Genomic DNA, 27,454 nt, shown 5'->3' with positions numbered 1-27,454 from the left:
CCATTCCAAGGATGATACCTCTCGTCCATTTCGTTAGTTTGACAATGGATGAAAAATCGGAAGCAGGTCTTTGTTTCCGTCGGTCTATGAGACACATGCACGACATTCGGTCCTACCCTTAAATGTGTCCCCAGCCGGCTTGCTGCATTGATGTGGTGCGCGCGTGTGCTAACGACACGTTTAGTTCGAACAAAATATCTCGCGGACACAATCAACTCAACAAACAGTGTCGCATTACAAAAGTTAAGTCCTAGGCGATTTCGTGCTCAGTGTGTCGCATTTGTCGTCAACGCCGCGGGGAGACGACACATGTCGAGTGAAGCCAAGAGGTTATGTGTTGACAGAATGGCCGCCAAAAAGATCGGAACCCACAACGGAACCTTTCACTGTGACGAAGTTCTGGCCTGCTTCTTCCTCCGGCAGCTACCCGAATACAAGGTGGGAAAACTTTTCTGTGATATGTAATTTTATTAAATGTCTTCTATGGGAGTCGTGGGCGACTTAAGTGTTTGGCCTTGTGTTGTTTTTGTGTTGTAGCTGACAAATGCCACATCGGGGCGCAGTTGTAAAGACACATGAAAGTATAATCATGGTGCACATTGCAGAGGAAACGTCAGTGTCATATTGTATGTCACGATTGCAGGGAGCAAAACGAGCACATTTTCGGTGTTACGGTATCGCGATATTACTAAGTGAAATGGGACGTAAGGGTTTGTCTGATAAGTGGCACAAGTCAAAACATTAGGCACATTTGCATAATCTACATTAATTAACCCACAAAACATACTTGGCTTTCAAAGTACACTACCCTCATAACATACAAGAAATTGTATGCATTGTATGTATTGCATTCAGCCGTTTTGGTCCTCACCTTTGGAATAGCCTGCCAGAGGACGTCAGGTCTGCAGAGACTGTTGATATTTTTAAGAGGAAGCTCAAGACACACCTTTTTAGTTTGGCTTTCAACAACTTTTAAATAATTTATCTTTTCTTTTAATTGAAGATAATTCTATGTTTTGCTTTGAATGTTTTAAAGCACTTTGAGTTGCATTTTTATGTATGAAAAGTACTATATAAATAAAATGTGATTGATACAAGAAATTGTACACATTAAAAAAGGTTAAATAATGGTTCAGTTAAAGTGTATTGCAAATAAAAGTTGTTATAAAGATTGTGTTAAATTGTAAAATAGTAGCAACTGTTGCTGCCCTTGGACTCGTAACTTCCTGTTGTTACGGTCTTGACCCATTTTATAGAAGTTAAGAACACCAAAGCGTTTTTTTTGCTTTATAAATAGCCTCTGAAAATACATTTACAGTATACTACTTTTAAAAAGCAGTTTCTAATGAGTTTGAAATAACTCAAAAAATCAGGGTAAGAATGCATGACAATTTTTACTGGCTTCCCGTGGCCCACCCAAAATGGGTCCATCACCCACTTTTGGCTCTCGAAGCAAAAAAACAAACAACATATAACATATAACAACATATATATGACAAGAAAAATACACTAATGTTAGACAAAAGTAAAGAAAAAAACTATTAGACCAAAACTGCACAGAAAAAAGAAAATAATTGAAAATGTAAAATATTTGACAATAACAGCACTACTATTAGAAAACAGACTATTAGATGAAGAATGCATAAATATTAAAGGTTTTACTGTCCATTGTTTATTTTCTATACATCTAAAATAGAAAAAAGTAAAATACATGTATTAGAAAAAAATTAAAATATAAATAAATATAAGTCAAGTTTTCATCATGCTGCTAGTCTAATGATAATATATAAAAGTAATATTTTTACAAGTAGTATTTATGAATTAAGGGTTAAATTCAGCAACAGGTGGATTTTTTTCTGAAACATTATAGGTAGAAATTACAATGTATGATAAGTCAAAATTAGTGGCACTTCTTCCATGTTTTGTAGCACTATTGCTCATGCGTCTTTTTTTTTCCATTAGATTCTTTGTTGTCTTGGTTTGCGTCTTCTTTTGCTATTTCCTGTTGCAGTGTACACAAGATGGTAAAAGACAGACACGTTCTACTTTTATAGATTTTGAAATATGGTGTGAAGGACAATGACAATTCAAAATCTCCAATTTTGTCACATTTATCGGTAATCTGCATCATCCTGGTGCATAGTCACAAATAAGTGATTCTCTCTTGACTATTGCTCTGTATTTGATGTTAAAATTGTTTTTCTTTCCCTACATTTTATTGGAATTAGTAAATGGGGGAAAATGTGATGTTAATGACTTAATACTGTACAGTTGGTTTAAAATGTTAGTGTGCATATTTGTTTGCCCGTGGGTGATGATACGTCAGTTTGTGCTAGTGTGTTATGTAGGCTTGTATAGCTAATACGATTGATGAGCCTCATGTGAAGGAGAATTAATTTTGTTGTATAATTTTACTACTGAAGACATTCCTTGTAACTTGGGGTCATGCGATTTTGTGCATGCTGAGTGTGCTTTTTCATCCTCTGCAGTTTAAGTGCTGTTTTTTCCATTCTCAATCACAAGCCCCTTTTAGTTAGAGTGCTTCAATGATTCGCAGATCTGTCGGTGTCCCACGCGAATAGTGGAGGTTCACAGTGTACAATATTGTTAGAGAGTTTTCTTATTTCATTCAAAATGGAAATACATTACACTGGTCAACAATAAATTTTAATCAGAGATGGCTTGATGTGTCTGTAAATTTATATTTGGCTTTGATTTGAAAAAAATGTCTACTTTTTTTCTAGCACATTGGGTTTTTGACGTATTTTCATTTTTTATTTTTAAGTTTGAGCTATAAAAGCTTGCGCAATATAGATTTTACCATGTGTTATTTAAAGCGATGACGTTTTAGAAAACAATTCCACCTGTTGCTGAACCCAACCCTTAATTCATAAATATTATTATGATGTTATTATTATTATTGTTTATTATTAATATCATTATTATCAGTATTATTATTATGAAGTCCCTGTGTGGTAAAATAAAAACGGGCAGATTCGGAATCAGCGAAAAAAAAAAAAAAAGATCATCCAGTATAGTTTACCTGCAACTCTGGTTAAAAAAAAATAGTACAAATTGATGAACAGTGTTATCTTTTGTAAAGGCAGAGTTTTGGATACAGCAGCTCACTCGTCTAATAGCACTCATTAGATGTTTGCAAAAGTGCTTATTAATGAAGTTTGTGGTGAGTGTTGAAGTTGACCTAATGATTGAATAGCTTGTTAAAAGGTCAAACTTGGTTCCCCCCTTCGAGTCCAATTAGGCCTTCGCATTCAACAGTGAGCGCCAAGCGGGATTCATTTAATTTCCCATTCAGTTATATCCTGTCGGTTTAGGGCACCAAAATAAGACATTTGGATGAATCGAATTGTCATTTCTCAAAGACTTCCTGACCCACTTGACTGCTGCTCGCTGGATAATTGCTCGTCCGTTCCGTTCCTTGCACAGGATGCAGAGATCGTGCGGACCAGGGACCCCGCGCTACTGGCTGGCTGTGACATCGTCGTTGATGTGGGAGGAGAATTTGATCCACAGAGGCACCGCTACGACCATCATCAGAGGTAAGTGGCAGTGATTTACGGCTATCTGGAGGATGACAAAGCAGCTCCAGTTGAAGGTTATTGGTCCAGCGGGAGACGTCATGCCGGTGAACTTGATATACAACTTGTAAATTGTTTATGATTCCATGTATTGGGAATTAGATAAGGCTGTTGCGATGGGTGGACTTTCAAAGTGGAACGTTGTGTTCAAGTGAAGCAAGTTGGGCTATTCTTTGACGTTGGTAGACTTTCGAAACCACGTTTCCCATTGGTGTAATTTGTTCTTGAGTCCACCTCATCATAAAACTTTTATTTATTGTACACTTAACATTTTAAAGAGAAGACAAATAGAAGCAGAGGTCATCGAGCCTCATGTTAATACATTAAAAACACTCAAACGCACGTTAAAGCAATCTTATCACGTGGAAGGCGGCATATTATGGAGAAATAATTTTTAACTTTGATTGAATTTGGATAACGTATGGATGGATGAATAATCCATGCGTATTCCCATGTAAACCCAATGAAGAGTACAGATTTTGTTACCATGACGACTGGGAGTGGAGGCCTGGCATTGATACAGGAGTGTCTTCTGCTTGTGGGAGCAGAGCCCAGAGTGTGGAAAAATAAATCTAGCACCCGTTTCACTCATGAAAGCAGACCTTCAAAAACGACATTGCGTGTATGTGGCGCATGCATACACTACCAAACACAAATATCCACCAGCTGCATTGACTTAGCTGCGCAGTCAAATATGTGACAGCTGTGACGCGTATCAAATAAAATGAGCATCTAACAAAACTCTGTGCTGCTCTGCTTACCTTGTGGCTTTGATATGACTATAGGGTCATCACACCCATAGGGGATGTGGGTTTTTCTGCATGATAAGATTTCAGAGAGTAGTCCAGCCAGTGGTCGGACCCCGAGCTTTACCTGAAAGTGACTTTGGATCCTTACCTGCCCTAGGTGATCATGTCATGGACAGAGAAAATCAGTGTGCGATAGGTTATTATCTAAATTAGCCCCACCCACTGTAACACTTCAAATCTGCTTTCTCACAGGCATTTTTAGAAACAGGCAGATAATTAAAGATTTGCTGTTTAATTTCACACTTGATGATTGAAGAGGCACTCCAGAGCTCCAACTATTTGTATAGCCATTAACGAGTCAATTTTCCATAATATGTTCTCTTTAAAGACCAAGAATGACGTAATTGCAGAAAATGCCAAATGAAATCTAAAGTAATACCACATTATCCCAAAAAATAAAGCATGAAAAAAATCATTTCTATTTCCTATATTTGACAAAGTAACCGTTTTTTGGAAGTGAGCCTGGCGAGCTGGAAACCGTAAGTGCGACATCATTAGATGGACAACAATGGCAGTGCTCAATGTGGAAAGTGTACAAAGCCACTCAGAAAGCGATATTTCGAACTTATCTGAGGGGATCCAGGTGTTTGAAGAGGAAGAGGAGGTTGTTGGCATAACGCTTGTTGGACTGTACATGTACGAGCCACATGCTCAGGATGATGAAAATATTGTGCCCGAACGACCGCACATGGAGTAGAGACAAGACACAATGACATTGGAAGAATGGTAAGCTAAATAGGCTATGATTATTAGCCTAGCATTATTGTTTGAAATTCAATGCTGTGCCGTGCTGTAAATTCCGCACGATGAGATGACCTATTTGTTCCATATATTCTGATAGCACTGAGAGCCACGTACGTCGTAGTGGGTCGGTGCGTGATTTCTTGTCACATTGTGATAGTGCAGGTAGGCACAACTAAGGTAGATTTAATAAATCAGAAAATGCAAGTGGATCTATTATAAGATTGACTTGATTGGCAGTTTTCCAAGAGCGTCATGTCAAAATCCAGCCCGGGGCCAAATGCGGCCGGTGTCCAAATTTCTACCGGCCCGCAGCCTCTGGCGTCATATTAATAATGAGTGGCCAGGCAGTAGTATTGACGACAGTACAAAGTACACGTGCAAAATAAAAATAAGAAAAAAAGAAGCTGTTTTATATTTAACAACCAGATGGCAGCAGACCTGTGGCTGCACTCTTGGGTGCTTTTGGAAATACGCTCGGAGTGCGCTCTGCCGCTCCGAACACACCGCTCTCAAATGCGTGCTAGGTGTCAGATTGAACACCTTGCCGCGTGACCTTTTGTATGGCCCTTTCCAACCCATTTCTAAAATAGAGACTGTAGCGAAGTAAAAGAATGTTGACAGAGAGGGCCCCTGTTGCTTCCAGGATAAGTGGAAATTGTCATATTTTTTCACTGAAATACAAAACAACTGTTTCTGCCGATTTCGCTAAGGGACTGTGGCTGTTTTCAAGAAATTCACTATCAAGAGTCACTACCAGACAAAACATGAAAACTACGACAAGGTGACTGGTAAGAAATGCTGTGAACATTTTAAGCATCTCGATGCTGAATGGTCGGCCCCCACACATTTTCACCTCACTAAATCTGGCCCTCCTTGCAAATAGTTTGGTCACACCTGGCGTAGATGCGGTGATGATTTTTCTTTTTCCCTCAGTTGCATCACGGGTTAAAATACCGCTCTCTACCTTTTTATATTTTTATTCTTTACTGTGTTTACAATTTCTTGCAGCCAGTTGGGAGTTGTAAACGAGATGTTTTGTTTCGAGTTTTTAGTGCAGAATTGAACAGGTATGCAGTTGAACAGTTGTCTGCAGACAAGAAAAACTAAATTACTGGAGATTACCTGAATGGCCACCGCTGGAATCAGCAGCCAGTTGAACTTTAACACTGACGTAGAATCCATTCGCTTTGCGAGAACGAAACTAGTCCGTTTACTCTTCTTACCTTTTCAACAATGCATCGCCACACAGCGCCGATGCATTTTGCAGAAAAACGCGATAAGAATGGCAAAGAGCAGCAAATACGACAGTAAACAATGCAGTACAAATAGGTGACTGGCGACTCGATCTCTTCTACTGACGTCACTCGCCGAAGATTACCGGAGATTGCCAAACATTTGCATTTTCGTTGTTAAGCGCGTTGCTATGGGTCTAATTGTGAAGCTGGGTGAGTTGCGTCATAAAAACTAACAAAAGTATGCTTAAAATAGTTTTAGCCATTAGTACTACTCAAAAGATGGATGGCCAAGTTTACTTTACACTTAGTCTGTATAGATAAGGAACAAATAGAAGAACTTCTGCATTCACATCACGCAAACCTTTGTACGTGCATGAACCCCGTCAGGCCTCAATGTATTGAACGCCCTCATTGTGCCTCAAGTCATCTTGGGAAAAATATTTCACACAATGATCAGCTAGGTGCCCTGATGTTGATACTTAAGAGCCATCGCACACATGCACACACACCCCTACACACACCATATGATAAAGACATAGCATGTCTCTTTTCCCAGCAGGCGGCTGTTGATAATTAGTGCTCTTCTATTGATCGCCCTCCCTGCTGGGCATTCACGAGGCACACCAGCTGTCACCGCACTGCCAGGGGCCCGCAGGAGAACGTGGGTGTCACTCATATCGCGTAGATGCGCGGGGCGACATGTGAGTAATGGGTCTAAGCAGGCTGCACCGTACGTGAAGTCGGCGATAGAAGGGATATTCAGTCGCAGTTTAACAGATGGGCATGACAGCAACACTATTAATATCCCTTTTTGACCACCCCAACACCCCGCCCCCTACACACACAAATATTTTAAACATTTGTAAACATTGGATAGCAAATACACAAATATTAGAAAAAAAAACCATGAGATGTAAAACACACAGGCCATACAAGAAGAATTAACAATACCAAACTACAATACCAAAATACTAAATACTAAAAAGTACTAGAAAATATTAGACATAAAAATACCGACATATTAGACTACAATACAATAGACAAATATTACTAAAATAAAAAACCTAAGATGAAAAATTCACAATTAGGAAACGATACACAAATATCACAAGAAAAATACAAATATGAAGTCTACAGAAATATTACAGTAAAAATACTGAACATAAAGACTAGTGTTGAAGAATTTTTTGCAGCAAGAATCCAATAATGAGTCTGCTGTGGGGATGTCAGATTAATGAAACAATCTGGCCAACAGGTGGACCCACCCACGGGGTATGTGTCCATGTGGGTGAGCTGACCCTCAGCAATGTAAAACGTCTGTCTTTTATACAGCAAGATCCAAGGGATGGGGCAGTAACTTCATAGACAGAAGATTAACATACAAAATGTAGGCAAGACTCAGTGAGTGAAATGTAAATACGGACAAATGGGGAAGGGTGGGACAGTCTTGGCTCTTGTGAAGGAAGGGCGTGTGTGCTTAAAAGAAGAAGGTCAGGACTGGGGCCATGACCGTGTTTGGGCTCTGGCCAGGAGGGAATCGTCACGTCCATGTGACAGTAGATCGCCCAGCAGATACAGATTCAAACAACTTGGATTTTCCTCCTCACTAGACAATGACAAATAATAAAACAATAGAAACTATTGGACGGAAAATTCAAATATATTAGCTGTAAAACACAAATGAAAAATACACAAACATTAAGAAAATGTAAAAAATACCGGTAAGAAAAATACATTATTTTATGAATGCCAATAAAAACAAAACCAGAAAGGCACATGAAGGCCAAGGCAGAATAATCCTGAATCCAGTGGAAACTCCGAAGTGGAACAAAATCTGTTGACTTCCAAGTTGTTTAAACTTCAACAACAAAAAAAGTGAATTAGGTGCAAGTAGTATAACAGCGAAAAGAAACTCCTCTATCTGCACGTCTACTAAAGTTTGTGGAAAGTGGCACTAATCAACTGAAGAATTTGATGATCACAACATAATTCATTTATAATTGGGCGGGGAAAAAATAATTGTACTGAATATGACAGGCAATCTAGAACCATTAAATCAAGTGTTTAAGAGGAACTAGATCAGACGTTCTCATTATAATCTGTATTAGGAGGGTGGCACCTTGGCCACACAAACATCCTTCTTAATCTGCATTTTTCTGTTCACTTCTCCCCTCACTTGTTAATGAGCACGAAGATGCTCCAGGTTGGCCAATTAGGACCTTTAAGGGCCTTGATTACCTCCCACCTCCCTCACATGTCACTCATTCACTTGACAGTCACTTATCTGCTGCAGCTCACGCGTGCCTTCCAATTAGGTCTGAATCAAATGACCAGCAGTGCCTCGATGCCGCCGGATAAGACCCCCGCCTTGCATCTGTGCACGTGGCCGCTTATTTATGTGCGCTCACGCTCACAAACACGCCACGCAACCTGCTGGCTCTCCATCTCTGCTCCATCCAGACTGGAAATGAAGCCTAATGGGCTATTTATGTCCTGGCTATTGACTTCTGATACACACCCAGTCATCCATCAGGATTTAAAAACAACTCGAAACTGAGTTTGCAATACTAAATCATATCTACGTTATTGCAATCACACGCACTAATGGGGATCTGGCAGCTCTTGGGCTACGGTGTACATGACCCATGAGAGCATTTGACTGACATCTGGCTTGCATATGTTAAAACAAATCAAAGCGAGGAGCAATGAATTGGACCTCTAATCTGCTGATGTACTAATGGATATCTGTCTTGGGTTTGTTGGGAGGGAGGGCATGAACGGATTTTTTTTTTCTTTTTTTAATTATCTATTTATTTTTTATTATATATATTTTTTTAATGTTTTGCTTTCAATGTTTTACAGCACTTTGAGTTACATTTTTATGTATTAAAAGTGCTATATAAATAAAATGTGATTGATTGATAATCTTATTTTCCATGGCGAATCTTTGAAAAAAATCATTTAATACCAATAGGTGTAAACTTAAAATCGTAAATGGTGCAAAATGCTGGAAGTTTTTCCTGTGCGAGGTGTGATATTTCTTTCAAAACTTTCCATGGTGAGTTTTGTGTGGATGTGTTTTAGGAGCCCTAAAATATTGTACATTTTCACCAAGAAAGACCTGCTTGCGAGAATCTGTGAGTGTTCGGGCATGTGGAGGCCCCCTAAAAGGCAAAAAAAAGTTCTCTTATTTTTATCACACTGATAAAGGGCCATTGACTTAAAAAAGGACATTACATGAGGACAAAAGACCAAAACCCAAAGAAAACTGGGGAAAAGTCAACTTCATTCATATGGACATGCGCTACGTTCCTGTCAACTAATGTGACAGAGGGCAAGCCAAAGACTGTCATGAGTGTTCTAAAAAAATAATGGTACCTTCTTCCAATTCCCAGCTCACCTTCATGTCAACTGTCTTTACACTCAGGACCTTCGCGGAGACCTTTCACAGCCTGCGTCCCGACAAGCCTTGGGTGACCAAGCTCAGCTCCGCCGGCCTGGTCTATCTCCACTTTGGCCGTCAGCTGCTGGCCCAGCTGATGCAGCTGAAGGAGGACGACAAGCAGCTGGAGATCCTTTATGACAAAGTGAGAGTGACACGACGACCATATTTGACACTTCATGGGCATTAGCGTGCATTGTGTTCTGTCCGCTGCAATTGTATATTGGACCAAATAATTCACTACTTGGAACTGATAGGAGAAAAAAAGTCAATGTACTGATATACGCTAGTAGGACACTTTGCCACTGGGGGGGATATTAATAAGATGCCATATGATGCCAAACTCATTTTTATCGCAGGCCACGTCGTAATTATGGTTTCCCGCGGAGGGCCGTTTTGACTGTGAACCAATGTGATTGCCTCCTATTTATCACACATGCACAACAAATTGTCCTACCTAGATGCCCAGCGATGAGTCTAATAAGTACAATATCTGCCAATACAGACATAATTTGAGGAAATGATGCCAAGTTATTTTCATTAAACGTGGAGGCTCTTAAAGTATATTATCGAAAATTGACTTTTTAAAATGTCGTCATCCAAATAATTTGGTTGATGCGGTGCCTTTGTGTTTGGTAATGCATCTGCTGTATGCACCACTTGTACAGATCTGCTACAAGAATTGACAAATGAAATTTGGAGGCTTGGCGATGAAGTGCTACCTCCATGAGAGAAAATACAATTGGATCTTTTGTTTTCTTTATGGGTTCTCTTTTTCCCCCCCCCTTCACAATCTGTCCAAGTGGTAACTGCTTACATCGTTGCAATAAGGTAAGCTCTGCCAAAGCAGTACTCGGCGTTGACTGCAAGGTGGAGTGGGTCGGGTGAGCACAGGTTAGGGTCAGGGGCTAAAAAAAAGGAAAAATTTGTTTTAATGCACGTTAATAAGACACCTGAGAACTCTTTTAAAGTGTGAAAACAATGCATGTCTGCTTGAAGCACAAAAAGCGCAGAATGGAAGAAATGAAAAATTAGTTTCTGGCGTTTTGACTCCATCAGAAAGTTGGCAGCAGAGAAGGACCAGAAATAAAAGCAGCTCGACGGAAATGTGACAATTGCGCTGTGCCAGGCTCCCAGCCGAGTACACTGCAGTTCTATTTATTGGATTTTGGACCCATCAGCAGGAGGCCCGTGCACACGCCTCTCTGCATGGCACATTAGGCTCACCAAATCTTTGCTCGCCATAAATGTAATCACTATTAACTTGCATCAACTCCAGCCTGTGTGAATCCTCAAACATAATGTTCTGTGTGTGCTCATCAGTCACTTTGGATCAGAGAAGCTCTTTATATGCCCCGAGGCTCTTCTTCATTTTATACCCCCGCTCCCTTCTAATGTCAGCTGATCAGCATGTTACCTTGGATGTCCTGAAAGCAAAGCACGTTTAGTCTGAAATACATCTCTCTCTTTGGTGCGCTTCTATTGCTTCCTGTCTAACCTTTTCCATTTAACTGTAAAATTGCAGCGGTCCTCTCTTGTTTAACGAGCTTGCAGTGCACTTTAGACCTCAGTTACTTGCAATACATTTGGACCTAATGGGTCCCAATGTCCCGTCTCTGCTTCCTCCTGTCTTGGGGGGAAAAAAAGCGGGCTTAACGTCCATGCATTAATATAAAACTGCCTTTTTCCATGCGATTACGCATTCATTGAGCTCTCCTTTGGCATCCTTTGCTCACTCCCTGGCAGCTCTATGAGAACTTTGTGGAGGAGGTGGACGCCGTAGACAATGGCATTTCACAGCGTGACGGTGAGGCACGCTACGCCATCTCCACCACGCTGAGCGCACGTGTCGGTCATCTGAATCCGCGCTGGAACAGCAAGAGTCAGGACACAGAGGTGAGCATGTGTGTGCGCGCTTTGTAGTTGAAATCAGCGCGTCTCATGACAGAATGGCAATGTGAAGCTCAGCATGAAAGGCAGTCACACCTCAAACGCGGCGATTGTTGGCGAAACTCAAGGTATTCCATACATCCCATCATTCCAACTGTCAGACCATAAGCAAAATAAACAATTTGTTTCTTTTTTTCTGTTTATCGCTGCAAATAGTCGAATGAGTGAATAGTTCATGATAACATAAACACTAGAAACACTTGAGGGCCATGAGTAGAGAACAGACCAATGAAAAACACTGAGTACGGTGGTAACCCAACTACGGGTGCATCAAATATTTTTAGAATCCATTTTTCTACTGATTATCCCATTTTTAAAACCCTAGTTTAAAAATATTGTGAACCCGTTTTTAAAAGTGTACTTTGCAGAGCCAGGCATTTTACTACAAATTGAGCGTCCGTTATCCGTCATCCGTCTGCAGCGTGGGTACACTTTCCGTCATCTGTCATTCGCTTTTTTTTTTAACAAAAAAGGGTAACAAAATAGTATATACTATAGGCCAGTCCGCCTCTAATTTTAAACGGGCATCCGTTGGCAATTCAGACTAAACTTCCCCCCACCTCTGGACGATATTTGAACAGGAATAGTGACTCACAGCGAAGCCTGTTCACGGCCTGTTCACAGCCTGGTCCCTCACTTAAATCTATCCCCCAAGCAACAACAACTCACTATTTTCCTCCCCGGGCTCGCCACGGCCATTGAAGCCTTCCCGCGAAAAATAGACTGATGACGGACTACTGACGAATGGCAAACTAAATAAAGGGCTTCCGTCTATGCGTCTATTTTAAGATTTTTCCCGTCATTCGTCAATTGTAAGCAAAACATGCGTCCGTCTGTGACGGATAGACGGACCGGTCCGTCACATAGGCAGAGCGCCACGCGCTCTGTATGGTACATTAGGCTCACCAAATCTTTGCTTGTGTCTCTCTGGTAGTTTGTATCTCTGTTCCCTCATTAGTGCATTTGCGGAATGCCCACGGCGGATATGCTGACTCGCATAAGACACCTTCAACCTACCTATGCATAACCGCCGTCTGTGTCAACACATTTTTCCATCATCCGGGTTGTATCAGCATACCAGCTTGACCCATTTATTTTCTGCCATTTCCCTTCTCACGTGAATCTGTGCAACTGCTTCCAATTGCACCGCTTTTTACACATCTCATGCAGCGATGCAGAAAGCACGAAGGCACTCAGATTTAATCGAAAAATTGCTTGCCAAACATGCTCAGCAGAACAGAGACTTTTTAGGATGCAAAGAGATTCTCATCCCTTCCTTCCATGACTGAGAAGCTCAGAATCATCACAGACCCATCTAGTGCAAGTCTACACTTGATTTTCTTTTAGCGATTTTAGCCACGTTGAATGAATATGTCGGCTTTGCCCAAGGATATTCATTTTTGGAATTGTGATCTCTGTTTCTTATGTTGGCCGAACATGGCAAAGCTACATTAAAACTCTCTTTTTGTTCCCGACCACCAGTAGAAAATCACGGGTCGGTATCACTTTGCCATCAAACAGTCGGACAACAAAACATGAAAAAAATAAACCGTACTTGCCAATAAGTTCTCTTTTTACTGCACCAACTACATCTTTCAATCTGCAGGAGGGGTTCAAAAAGGCTTTGGCATTAGTTGGGGACGAGTTTCTGGACCGGTTGGATTTCTACAAGTCCTCCTGGTTGCCAGCACGCCAGGTTGTGGAAGAAGCCGTTAACGAGCGGTACAAGGTACACGCAAAACGTCTGATGCAGCTGTAGTATTGTATCCGCGATGTACATTGGGTGTTGAGGCATTTGAAAAAGTTGAGACAGACTAACCCCTCTTGTTTCCAGGTAGATCCCAGCGGGCAAGTTATGGAGTTGATCCAGGGCGGCTGTCCCTGGAAGGAGCATCTGTTCGCCCTGGAGAAGGAGCTCCAGGTAGAGACGCCCATCAAGTATGTGCTGTACTCGGACCAGAATGGACAGTGGAGGGTCCAATGTGTCCCTGCGGGCCTCAGCACCTTCCAGAGCAGGTGATAAGAGTTGGCGACTTGATTTTTGAAAATAATGTCTGCTTGACAAGGTCCAGCTGCGTGTTAGCAAAGGAGCCGGAGTGGGTACAGAGCAGAGTGGTGACAGGCTTTGGCTCCACAGTCTCCCCGATGTGTTTAGTTGACTCAATGCTCATTGGGGCATTTGACAACAACTCATGGAAGTACAGATGTCCTTGTGTGATGAACGAGAAGGATCCTATAGTTGAAGCAGAGGTCATTGCTCCGTAGAGAGACAGAGTTAAATGGATGTAAACACATCCCACGTCTCAACAGAGCCACCTGAGCCCGGACATCATGTAGCTACCTCACTTCTGGGAAACACTACAAAACCACTTGCGTACTTGACGGATGCTTTCATTTACAGCCAATTATCCGCATGAACTCCACTCCTTTTCTAAAGGTGGGTTTTAATGAATGTGAGCTCCACAAGTATAATCTCACTAGCAACATCCTCTATTGAGCCAGTCCCTTTAATTAGCCCGTCACCATAGGCGACCTGCCTCCACCCAGGGGAATGCAGCGGAACAAGCTCAGCCCACATTTACAGAACTGTATTTGTGAGAGTCCACTCTATTAATGCTGCCATTGAAACTACATGCGGTTGTCCTCGTGTTCAGTCAACATTTTGCACTTGTATAGGTGGACAAGGTCAAAAGCAATTAGGAGATAAAAAGCAAGTGGGTAAGAAAATATAATACACAGTTGGGCTTTGGGAAGCTAACTTTTATTGTATGTATGTATGTATGAGTGTCCACAAACGTGGCGCTTGGGAAAAGACACCGGGACAGACCTAATTTTTGAGATTTCTTGTGTTTGCGTCGAGTTCAGTGCCTGATTTTGTTAGTGTTTGTGTGCGCGCAGGTGTGTGGTTACAGTTAACACGATTATTTCATGAAGGATTTTTGTGGGGGTTCATTTTTTATGTATGTGTGTATATTTTATATATACATATATATATATATATATATATATATATATATAGATATAGAGCTAGATAGATAGATAGTCGATTTCCATCTTAAACGTGAGTATTATTTCGCACATTTTTCTCATTTGCGCCAATATTTCAGTCTTGCGCCGCCATGTCTTTCGCTCATTCTGCTTCTACTAGCTTCCGAGAATAACAAAAAACGTAGACTGACCTGGGCTGGGCCATATGACTGAAAAGTAGATCACAATATAAGTGTTTCATATTGGTCGCTCGTTTGCTCGACGCGGGCATGGCGCACGGCTGCCGCGCGCACATGCATGCTTCGTTGGGTTAGCTGCTTCTTCTTTGTTGGTTTAGTAGCTTCTTCTTCGATGGTTTAGTGAATTCTTTTTCATTGGTTTAACTGTTTGGAGGTGGATGTGCGCTGCCTACATCGGGGATCGGGTTTTTCTATCGAATGTTTTATCAAAGGCATTTTGTATAGATATCGATCACGTGTCAATCGCGATACATATTGATATTGAATTATCGGTCCAGCCCTAATTCTGACGTCACAGGCATGTACGGTAAAGACAGTTTGTTCTAAGATTTCGGAATAAGTGTTTTCTCTGCACCACCACTCATCAGCAAGGTCTGCAGGAGCGTGTGCTGTGGTGACTCCAGGAGCTTTTATCTGCAGCTAGGGTCCACAATATTCAACAGGGTGGTACAAGAGCAGATGAATCTGCTGCTCATTAGCTTCTGTAGCCTAAGCACACAAGCCTGCAGTCCACCGCCTTGTCGGTCCAACTTCATCTTAATTCTTTTTTTTCCAGTCTTGCTGATTAATGGCAGTAACGATGGGAGGAAGCCGTCTGTGTGAACGAGTCTCACGAACGCCTCCTGTTCCCCCAAAGGGGAAATGTTTACCTGCCGAGCCTGTCCACAAAGCTGCTCGATTAACGTCATCAGCGGCCCCACAGGAACGTTGTAGTTACTGTTATTGACTCGCCGCGCCGATTCCCAGCGTGCCACGCACACGCACACCCCCACACACACACACACACACACACACACACACATTTTGTGTGAGCTGCAAAAAAACTCGCTTTTGTTTTCTTAGTTTGCAGCATGCCAGTCTTTTCTCTATGAGCTGTGGTCACTGTGCTGTCATTTGTGACGGCGGCGGTGGTCGATCGATCCCAGCTTGTCCCAATGATATAAAGTACGGCCGAATGGACATGCATTTGGCATGCATTTACGTCAACATAAGTGGCTGTCAGATGGGCGCACAGCAGAGCGCATCAATGCTGGCTGTCTTCCGTCGCCTTTTTTTCTCGCCGGCCTGAATGTGTCTCTTTTAAAAACAGCAGTAACTGCTTTTGTCTTCAGCCAGCTGTTCTCTGGAAACAACCTTGAAGCAGATATAAGGGCCTGATTTGTGTTTTACCAAGGTGTGGCAATGAATGATTGTGAAGGGATCAGCAATTACTCTGCGCAAACAAATGCAGATTGCACCTAAGGGACCAAGCTGCAGGAACGAACAATGAGTGGTGTCCACTCTTAACTATTTGGCTTCATAATTGTAATTAAGAAAAATAGAATTATCAGTCATTCAAAATAAATTATGTCTATTTATACATGTATGTATGTATGTATATATGTATATGTATATATGTATGTATATATGTATGTATATATGTATGTATATATCTATATCTATACACACGCACACACACACCCCCACACACACACACACACAAAACATACTGGGATTTCAGTTAAAGGTGACACATTGTGCATTTAATCCCCCTCGACTTTCAAACAGTTCCCAGGTTTCTTCCGAACAAATGTGTGATTAAATTACCCCAAAGATCAAGAAATACACCCACTTTAAAACCCAATGCACAGTTTTCTATATGTCCCTTTTAAAATGAGTTTGATAAATCAAGTTCCATAATATAGACACTAAGCACAGCAATCATTGTATTCGTATTTGTTAGCGATAATGCAAGGAGTCATTCATGCATGTGGCTGTGGGGTGTAAGTGATTGAATGAATGTATCTCTCCATTCCAAGACATCTGACGCGAACATTAATTCCATGTATCTTCACTCTCACCCGTCACGCCGTGTTGTCATTCCACTTACTCATCACACAACAGTGAACGAGCATTCTCGTGTGCATGTATCATGTTCGGCAATAGCAAGTGTTTATTAAATTGCGTCCCAATTTACTGGCCTCAATCTTAGTTCCCCCGCTTCGAGCTCAAATCATCTACCATGCAATTGCGTTTTTGTCATATTATTAATGTGACCCGTATTTTCCATGTACCGTACACCCCGTCCCGCAATATACACACAAACACACCCACGCCTTTCAGTGGATGATTTGATTTCAACCCATGTTATGAAGACTTATCCCATGAATGAGCACTTTTCCTTTAAAAAATAATAATGCAGTTTCTGTCTTTCTTGTAACAAAAGGGCATGCATAATAGAGGCATTAAGGTGTTGCTAATATTTGGGTTACCTTTATTAACATGAGCAACCACGGCTTGCACCTAACAATGCTGTACTTTTCATTGGAAGTTTTTCGATTGGCAAATGCAGGCACTGGAAGATGATGGTGTTTCAACGACGCACACCACTGCTGGTTGCTTGTTGGGCCAGCAGATTCCTCATAACAATGACACATGCTAAGGTTAGCTCGTATTTTCTGGGCCGTAGCTCTGGACGTCGCAGCGTTTGCTCAGGCGAAGACAGTAACAGCACACCAGAATTATAAGCCGGTTAGGATCTCTGTTTCTGTCCCATAGTTTTATACACAAGTCAATACACAAGAAATATATATTATTCTTTAATGTAATAAATGCATTTATCAGATTAGTCTTCTACAGCGCTCCACTTCCAAATATTTTAATCTGTTTCATCAGTGTAAGGGCAAGAGGGGGGGATCCACTTGTTGTATTGCGTCTCATTAGATGGGGTGCTTGTGTTGCGTCCATGCATGCAATGAGTGTCGCCTGCTGCTTCTCACACTATTTAGCCCGTAACCAGGTCGCACAGTCCATTTTCCCTCTTTCCCTCTTTCCGTCGTCCTCTTTGTTGTCAACGCTGATGATTCTTCCACGACATGGAAACGTACTACCGGTACATATTCAGCGCCTCGCACGGCAATCTCGTCAGAGAAGATTCATGCGAAATTGAGAAGGTGGGCAAGATTTAATTGTCACCTGTGAATCACCATACTTTCTGCTTTTATCATCTTATTATTGATACAGGAATAGAAAGAGGTGTGGATGATGTGACCACAGCCGTTACTGTTTTCACCCCAGTCTACAGCCTACATCCACCCTCCCCCCTATCAGCAGCTCTCCCGTTGCCCCCCCCATCCCCCTCGCCTCACCCTGTCTCGTAGGTGCAGTATGTATGTCGCTCTCTATCAGCTTTTTCCACGGTCGATCTTTTGCCACCTTCCTCCCTTCCAGCTAATTCCTTCCCTTCTCCCCTCCCCCCCAATTCCCCCGTCTTTCCATCTTGTCACCTCACCTTTCACACGTAACCTCATCCGCGCTCCTTTCCACTCCACTGCGAAATCTCATTAGATGGCAGCGCCTGCTCAAGTCAACTCTCGAGCTCTCCAAAGCTCTAATATAATGCAAACATGAGCATCGAAGATTGGGAAAGAACAGTGGCTTAGGTGAGTGTTAAAAAGGGGGGGGGGGGGGGGGGTAAATCCCAGATGGTTTTCTCTTTGAGCGGCCCGCGTCCACTCAATAGACATGTGCCAAGTGTGTTATAGGGGTGTTGTTATCACCTGTGTCCCTGCCACTGCACCTGTGGTGGAGGGTGGGGGAGTGGTTTATTTTTATCACAAATGTGTGTGAGGATCGGGAGCAGAACAGTGGAAGCAGTCCTTCCTCGGGAAGGATAGGTGAAGCAGAAAGAAAATACAGTCTGTACAACACAATATCCTCTTCCAGTTTATTGCCCAAGGAACCGGATAGACAAAGTAGGAGGAAGGAATAATTGTTTTCTTGTTTTTGCTCCCAGGTGGCCGCAACTGTTGTTAGGGTTATGACTACCGTGAAGTACTACTGTGTCCATGAATTTACAGTAGGTTTGCATTGGCACAAATGGGTTGTTGGAATATTTCTTAGTGAGGAGTTTAATCTTTGGGAATTTTCTTAAACAATTTTGGTTCACTCAAACATTTCAAGAAATCCCCTTGAAAATGAAAGATAATCTATCAAATTGTCTGCAATCCCTAAAAAATATGTATGACAATCACAACGCTGCATTTGAAGGGCAAGCAAAATTGATCTAAACTATGGAACTTTATGCTGTACGTACAGTATGTATGTATGTAAAGTATGCTGCTGCTGTGTATGGTATCAGATGAATATTAGCTTGATATACTGCATATTTGTGTTGACTCACTGTTTTAGTTCCAGTTGAACCTGTTGGAAATAGAGGTACTTAGCCTATTCTGACTTCGGGATCGGAGCCGCACCAGTTCTGCGCCGTGCGCACACATTTTCTGTTGATTCTTCTTTATTTGTGTTTCTTCCGGCTAACTAGGAATCGAAATTTAGCACCGACATTCTAAAATCTGAACGATTCCGGGCGCACCGGAATCATGGTCCTGGGTTGCACTCTATTCTCTTGTCGATGCCCAACCCTATTCTTGTTTATAATAAATAAATTCATTAATTTCTTTCTTTCTTTAAGCAAGCACTGAAGCACCATCTTGTAGTGTCTGTATAGTGGAGGTCTCTGCACCGCCCGGCTTATTTGCTAATTGCAGACTTTATATTTAGAGCGGTCATCCGGAGATTCCCAGCTTCCTGACCTGTCATAACAGCCGCTGCAAACCCTCCCAATCCTTCCCTCATTGCCAAGCCTTTTGACCTTTTCCGCACACGCAGCTATACAATGGAGCTATCGACCGCTTGATTCATTTAGCTGGGATTATGGCTGTGCCTCACTCACCTCCCCGGGCTGCCTTTATGGGGATGAGCATGTATTGACATGCCTTGATGGCACAGGGGCTGCAATGTGATTGTGTGGCACTTACGTTTTTGCCATGGACGCAGAATCATACCAGGTGGACAATGGTGGTGAATTGTTAGGAATTAGTTTTGTTATACGGTGTTAGTATTCACGCACAATGTTTTGGAATCGACCAAAGCATCAGTATTACCGGGCTGTCTCGCAAATTGTGTCTTTACAAAGATGGCAATGCTGGTAATGCAGCATCCAACAACGCTGCAGCTCTGCTTCACCTCTGACTTTTGCCCCAACTGTGATAGCACAGTTTTTGTCTTTTTGGCCCTATTGTGCCATCACAGTTGGGGCAAAAGACAGAGGTGAAAATCTGAACGGCTGGCTTATTGGCACATTTGCCGACCTAGGCAGCTGACAAATGTATAGTGTATATAGACCCAACATTTTGTATATAAGCAATTAAAGTGACATGTCATGTAACCTCACGTAAAGAAATATTGAGGGTCATTGTAAGGCACGGTCTTTGTTGTCACATTGGCATATGTCGTTAAAGAATTGGTTAATTGTGAATTTAAGAGTATTATAATACTGATATATTACTGTATTGCTAAATAAACAATTTTCCATAGATGTAACATTTATTCCACGTACAGGGTTATATATTGTCATTAAATTACTGGCATATAAACAATGCAAAGTAATTTCATTTAACTGTTTTACCTAATTTTTTAAATCAAATCTGTCCCATGAATGCAAAGTCCAACCACCCGCCTCCCAGTCCAGATATATCTGTAAAATATGATGATTGAACATACCAACTTTAAAGCTTTTCGTGTACACCCGTGTCTTGTCGTTCACGATAACAAGTGCCTCCCACAGCCATTAATGGCTGCTCTGCTGCCAGCGGACGTGAGGATTTATTTAAGAAATTATCCAGCAGCGACTGTCACGCTCGCCTGGCCCTTATTTATTTTTCCTACACGTTTCCCACAATAACCATGTCATGTTCCGCCTTTACACTGGTGGTGTGGACCAATCCCAAAGCAATAGTGTGTTTGGGGGCAGGATATGCGGCTGTGATAAAAATCAATGGTGTGTTATTTTAGACACCCTTTAGCCGCATATTTACGTTGCAAAAACAACTCGTCATTCAACGCCATGATGCCGTCTGCCATCATCGAGATAACAAGACTCAGATTTTCTTCCGTTGCCAGGATTGGTCAAAACAAGAGTTTGGTAGGCGTGCACAAGTTGCCGCATCGCCCAATCAGCACAAAGTATTGCACTGAATATCCCGCCTTTCCCAAGCAGATCACTTTGGAGCAGTCCCAGATTGATTCAGTGGAGAACTCCTTTGAGTGATTAATGTATCCATCTGGCTCTTGCCGGCTTAGGGGCACTTGTGGTCCTCCTAAAAGAAGAGTTGGGACTTGAATAATGAGTAAAATAGAAAAAAAAAAGACAAAACATCCAACCTTTTACCCATCGTAGTAGTACTTACAGTGGTGGATGGCCGGGCAATCCAGGCTGGTCAGGCGCTTATGTCCCCATATTGCCGTTTCCAAGCGACTCCAGCTCCGATTCGTAGTAATGACATAAAACTTTAATTTGGTCAATTTTAAGGGGGAAAAAAAAAACAACTAACAAACCCTGGGCATAATCGATTGATGGTTCTATTTCTTGCCAGAAGAGCGGGACGTGCATCTGGCCAGCCGCAGCAACAAATGCCCATGCAGGAACATGGAACATTGGTTCCGAGCCTGACAAATATGGTTTTAAAATGATTAATGAATAGTTTCAAGGCACATATTTGTGTGTTGACAGATATTTTTACTCTGCACAACCAAGTTGTTTGACTCCCCCCCCACAGTCTACTTTCTAATCAGGCTTTTATTTGTTTAAAAGGGAAAAAAAGTGATTTCTTATAAAGACGGACAGAGAGCTCTTTCTAGCTGGACAGACGGACAGAGAGCTCTATCAGGATGTATAATCCAAAAATAATGGCGATAAATCGCACTTCACAATGGGTTGTGCTCAATTTACAAAGTGGCAAATGAGCCATTCTACATTTTTATTTTATTTTTAACATTTTTACAAACGTTTCTCTCCCTTGTACCTCCTGAAAGAACACTGGCAGTGAGGTCAGCCCCCCTCTGAGTCAATTTTTCCCCTGATTGACGGTGGACTCCAGCACCTCTGTATGATTTTCCACATAATTGGAGGAGAAGAATAAGGGCTGATTGCTTCTGGTGGCCTATTTGCAGCATTTGATTGAGGCCGCGCTACGGTTCACGCCCTCTAGCTACAGATGAGGAGATGCATAGACACAACACTTTGTACAGTGTGACAACAGGAGGCAAAGCAGCTGCTGCCGCACGCAAACTGACCCCCGTCTTATTTATTTTTTTTTTTCAGATTGCCCCTGCTCGAGGAGTGGCGCGGTATCCGTGACGATGAGCTGTCCAAGCTCAGCGGCATCGAGGGATGCGTCTTCGTCCACGCTGCCGGATTCATCGGCGGGAACAAGACACGGGATGGGGCCCTGGAGATGGCCCGCCGGACCCTGCAGGCCGCGGCCAACTCGGCCGCCAATGGCGACTGCTGACTACCCGCAAAGTTCTTTTTTTTTCTGTTCAGGATGTTACTGTCACTAATGTTCATCTTGTTAGTCTAGCGATGGTTTATAACTAACCACAATATTTGGTACACCTACACAATCAAATATGACAGTAAGCTTCCTTCATCTGTGATACTGCTCAGTTTTGTTTGACACCTTCCGAGGTGTTTCTAGTTTTACTCGTCCAGCCCAAAAAGTTTACCGCCTCTCAGGGTAATGTAATACATGTCTCCACTGCAAACCACAACACCAATAATGAAATTACAATATAGCACTTTGTGGGTTATAGACCTCCGCTAATGCCCAAAAGTTGATTTGAATCGAAACCAAATCGCCCCCTCTTATATACACGCATCATGCTCATCTCTGAATCTTCTCTGTATGCTTCATACGTTTTCAGAGAAACTGTACAAATTATAGTACTTGCAAAATTGAATATAAATCCTCATCTGCATACATTTTTTTTGCCCATAATGTTTGGAGTTTCTTCTGTTTGTACATATCTGGATTCATATTTAGTGTAAACCGAATAACACAGTAAATTGATAGACCTCTGCCAAGGCCCCATGGATTATTGTCAGAGAAATTAAATAATTTGTCAAAATAAATATTCCCAAAATTGAAAATACATTAATCGCTCTAATACAGTGTCTGGAGCCACACTGAAATAATTTTGACCCATTTTCCAGCACTCTACAATTTTGGTCAATCTAGTAAGCAAGAAAAAAATAACCTCACTGGTGGAGGTAAAATCTTTACTAAAGTGGAAATCAACCGAAACATATTTTTTTCAAGAATATGTTCTATGCATGCCCACTAGTTGAAACCTGGCATTCTAATATTGGATTTGTTGAATATGAGTTAAGCAGCAAAATCCACCCCTTTTTAGCCATCGCGGGGGGGCAGCCATTTTGTCATTTCTGTCGACTGAAAATGACGTCATAAATGCTCAGGGCTTAGGTAACGACCAGTCACGGCTGACTTGTTTTCCGAAGCTCAGCAGTGATTGGTCGTTACCTGAACCTTGAGCGACTGTGATGTCATTTTCAGTCGACAGAAGTGACAAAATGGTCGCCCCCATTGGTGGATTTTGTTGCTTAACTCATATTCCACAAACCCAATATCAATCAGAATGCCTTGTTTAGACTAGTAGGCTTGTTTTTTGAAAAAAATAAGTTTGGGTCGATTTCCTCTTTAAAGCCATGGGTTTTTTTTTGACGGGGGTTAGCATTCTAGTACTGGTTCCTATTTGATGGTGTAGCTGAACCTAATGGACTCTTTTGCCATTCATTTTCAATAAAATTGACTTAATACTTTGTAGTCTGTTGTCTTTGTTCAGAAATGTAGCTGTTGCTTATCTAAATCAGATCATATTATCGCTGTTGGCCATCTGACAAGGTGGGCCATCAAAGCCACCAACGAATAGCCACAAATTCTCCTTTCAAAGAAGTTGAATTCATGCAGACCATCACGCATACAGGGGACGGCGGCTCCTTTCAGTGGTTGAACACTACAAAGAGGCGCCAAGGCTATTTCTGCCAGGCTGCACCATCAAAGCGTCTAACGCGAGTCTTGATTAATTCAGAGAAATGAAATTTTCAAAGGCCACCAGAAAGTGATCGTCGTGGCGGTCCAGTGAGCTACATGCTCAATTTTCTGTTTGATTTTTTTTTATCACCAGTTCCTTGCCTTGCAAGTCAACCTTTCCCTCCCACCATATTGCGTAAGCCCAGGGGTGTCAAACTAAGGCCAGCAGTGCGTCTTTTACGACCTGAGGCGTATAGTAAAAATAGCATTTGACACTGATTACGTTGCAATCGCAGTCCTCCGTGGGTGCAAATACCCCTCACCAACAAACAAATAAAACAATCCTTTCTTGCGTTATCACCTTGAACACAGCTTTAATGTAGCGGGTGATAAAATGTGTCCATCCATGTATAGCACTTTTTGTTCCATCAGTCGGGAAAAGAATCTGTTTGTTGTTACCTGTTGCTCTCATTCATTTTTATTCACTGGTGCGGACCTTTTCTTTGGTCACTGCATCTCACGCATTTTTTTTTTTCTGGTGTTATTACACAGATCCATCATGCTTGCTGTCGTATTGTAATTCACAGCAATTTCTGCGCCATTGTTGGATAGGGAGTAATGGATGATAATCACTGACTAGGAGGAAGCAGAAGACTTGTGGTCGGATTCACTGCAGACTCCTATTAAAGGAATATTTTAATTAATAAAATATGCACTAAAAAGATTCACGCCACCACTATATTCTCTCACATCTGTTTTATTTATAAATGGTGGCTGTTCACAATGAAAAGTATTTCTAACACCAAATTTAAATGCACATAGAGGAATTAATTTTCTCTCTTAAGCCACACGAGAACTGTTCCCCTGCCCAGAATGCAAATGGTAGCGTCACAATATGGGAATGCATTCGTACATAATGTATATGTCATTCTGTAGTATTTTTCCTTTACGTTTCCTTTACAAAATGATAACTGCAGATATTTTACGTATTTACATCCTCCTGCCACATTTCTTGTCTGATTCATGGTATTAATAGTAGGGCTGGACGATAATGGAAAAAAAAAGATAATTATGGATATTTTGATGATGAATAGAACTAATTCTTAATTGACTTCGAAACATATAGTATTTATTCAACTACAAACACTCAAGTACTCAAACTACTGGCATACTCTCATCCTTGTTCATCCCTGAACATTGAACACTTTATTCCTGAACACTGTATTCTTTTTGTTTCTTGCAAACTCACTGCACCGTTCAGCACATCAGGTGTTTTCCTTCTATTATAAGATCATCAGAAGCCCGAATCAAAATCACAATTACATTTCCATTAATTACCCCGCTATAATTAATGGCATTTCCATTCATTTACCATTCAAGATTAGTTTTTTTTGTAGGTGTGGGTTACTGTTTTCCGTGTTCCCCAGCACAAGAAGACTTTGTGCTGTTTGTCACATGCATGTCACACAACTCCAACAGGGGTCACGGGTCCCACGAGGCAGCACAGTGGAAAAAATGGCTACCGAGCGGCTGACTGAGCAAAACACCTGCCCCCCTGCTGACCCGTTGTTAGTGCATTTAGTCCCGCGAGAAATACAAGAAATGCTCCAGTGCGTTTCTTGTATCACTCCACACTGCATGGCGAGCGTGTTGATGTTGTCTTTGTCTACCTGCGTTTGTCGCTGATGATTTTTTTCCGCTATCAGCGTCTGTGTACAAACGAGCGCGAGCTTCATTTCATTTGCTGACAAACAGATGATACCCCTTGCTTGGCTGAGTCAACATTGTCAGCAGAGTTCATCCTGTTTCCAGACAGACTCTTGGTATTCCTGCATCTCATCTTTGCGGAGCATTTCTTGTTTCTTTGCCTTCTCATCATTCTGGGAGAAAAGTGCAAATGCAGTCCCTCTGCATCTCTGTGTGTCTTGTCAACCAAGGGGACTGCTGCCTGCCAGGAAAAAATGCATTCACAAAAAAAAAAAAAAAAAAACCCTCTTCTACCCATCAAAATCAGCAGCTTTCTACTTGCAACAATTTGCATTTGTCAAGCCTGGAAATGTCACTTTTGACAAAGTTGGAAGCACTGCAGAGGAGGGAACCACCAAACCCTTAAGGGTTCTTTGGGTTCTTTGCACAGCACTGGCTTGCAAAACGCGAGTACCTGGTAGGCTACTCAACTATAAGGAAACTTGTTTCTATATACATGTGTGCGCTGCATAGCAGGGGCGGAGCCATGGGTGGGCCTGGGTGTGCACAGGCCCACCCAGATTGACTGACTGCCCACCCAGTGAGATTCATGAAAAAATATACACTTTTAAATTTTTAGTAAATTATTATTAACTCATTCACTGCCAGACATTTTCAGACCCTCTTTTACCCTAACGTTTGAAAAAATTTGAAAAAAATATAAATAAATTCCTGGGATTGAATGGCTGGACTGTGAAAAGACAAATAAATACGTCAATGGCAGTGAATGAGTTGACTTTTTTTTTTTATTTGTGTTTTTTATTTTTATTTTATTGAATATTAAGAATGGCACACAGTAATTGAGGTTGTCTAATGAAGACCTGAACTTTATTCAGTTTGTCATTTTATTTGAATTTACGATGTGTCGGGACAGGAGAATTGTGCTCAGTGAGAGAAATATTCAGGCCCACCCTGATTTTTCCAGGCTCACCCATCAGGCACGTTCTGGCTCCGCCCTGCTGCACAGTGAGTGTTGGATGAAAACGAAGTCAAAATGTATGATTGATCCCAGTTTAGCCATGTCTCCCGCACCTATTCTCAGGGCATCGGATTGATCGCAACTGGACTGTTCTGGTACAGTCCATTTGTGATCAATTCAATATCTTAGAGAGCTTTCCAATTCCTTCTTTTTAACTTTTGTTACTAACCAGTTAAGTATCTGGCCAAGAAATTATAATAGTCTCCTTTACTAGCCTCTGTGTGTCCTCTCGAGCGAGCAATGTGCGTCAGCAAATGATTGATGCATCCCTCGGTCACACCTTCTGTCTCTGCAGTCTCTGATTGGTTAGTTTTTTCATGCCATGATAAATTAAGAAATAACCATGAGGATTGAGATTGGATGCATGCGATAGGGCCAGAGAGGGGTGAGTTTCCCAATGCCACGTTTGACCTTCCCTAAATGTTAGAATGCACATGTCCAACTGTTCAGTGTTTCAGTACTTTTTGCAAAACTTGCTGTTTTCTAACAAAAAGCTGAAGAAAATTCACAACAGGTGTTTGATCCATGAATGGAGCAATACATTTATTTGACAGTCTAGATTACATTACATTGAAAGAGATTTTTTCCACCTTGATTACCATTCAAGGAATCATTGTCAGACTATTTCATTAGCATTTCCATCTTCCGTGTTGGACCAACTTACACTAGTCCGTCCATTTTTTAAAGTTTCCCGTCGATCGTTTAACGCCTACAAAATGGGCGTCCATCATAGGTGGATCGAAAGGCCGGTCCGTCATATAGGCGGAATGCCCAGCTCTGGGAATTACCATAAATCCTTTCCAATCTTCCCTCCCAAAAACAAAACAAACAAACAAAAAAAACCCAAAAA

At 41.7% G+C, this 27,454-nt stretch overlaps 1 protein-coding gene across 1 annotated transcript; it reads left to right on the top strand.

The window, feature by feature from the left end:
- Positions 1-92: 92 nt before the first annotated feature.
- Positions 93-23,668, top strand: myg1 (myg1 exonuclease). The gene is made up of 7 exons (XM_086041758.1): positions 93-438; positions 3,448-3,560; positions 9,815-9,974; positions 11,576-11,725; positions 13,386-13,508; positions 13,614-13,795; positions 22,151-23,668. Exons 1-7 carry the CDS (start codon positions 151-153, stop codon positions 22,338-22,340), a joined length of 1,206 nt encoding a protein of 401 aa, XP_085897884.1. The 5' UTR covers positions 93-150; the 3' UTR covers positions 22,341-23,668.
- Positions 23,669-27,454: the final 3,786 nt, after the last annotated feature.

This window comes from Filicampus tigris, chromosome 9, assembly GCF_054856515.1.
Source record: "Filicampus tigris isolate MCC_2025a chromosome 9, RoL_Ftig_1.0, whole genome shotgun sequence".
NCBI lineage: Eukaryota > Metazoa > Chordata > Actinopteri > Syngnathiformes > Syngnathidae > Filicampus > Filicampus tigris.
This window is presented reverse-complemented; position numbering and strand designations above follow the sequence as displayed.

Bases quoted from the DNA above. Each gene is read 5' to 3' on its own strand.
- myg1 (XM_086041758.1), top strand. From the start codon at position 151: ATGTGGTGCGCGCGTGTGCTAACGACACGTTTAGTTCGAACAAAATAT. The intron at 439-3,447 runs GTGGGAAAACTT...TTCCTTGCACAG, and splicing joins GGCAGCTACCCGAATACAAG to GATGCAGAGATCGTGCGGAC. The intron at 11,726-13,385 runs GTGAGCATGTGT...TTCAATCTGCAG, and splicing joins GCAAGAGTCAGGACACAGAG to GAGGGGTTCAAAAAGGCTTT.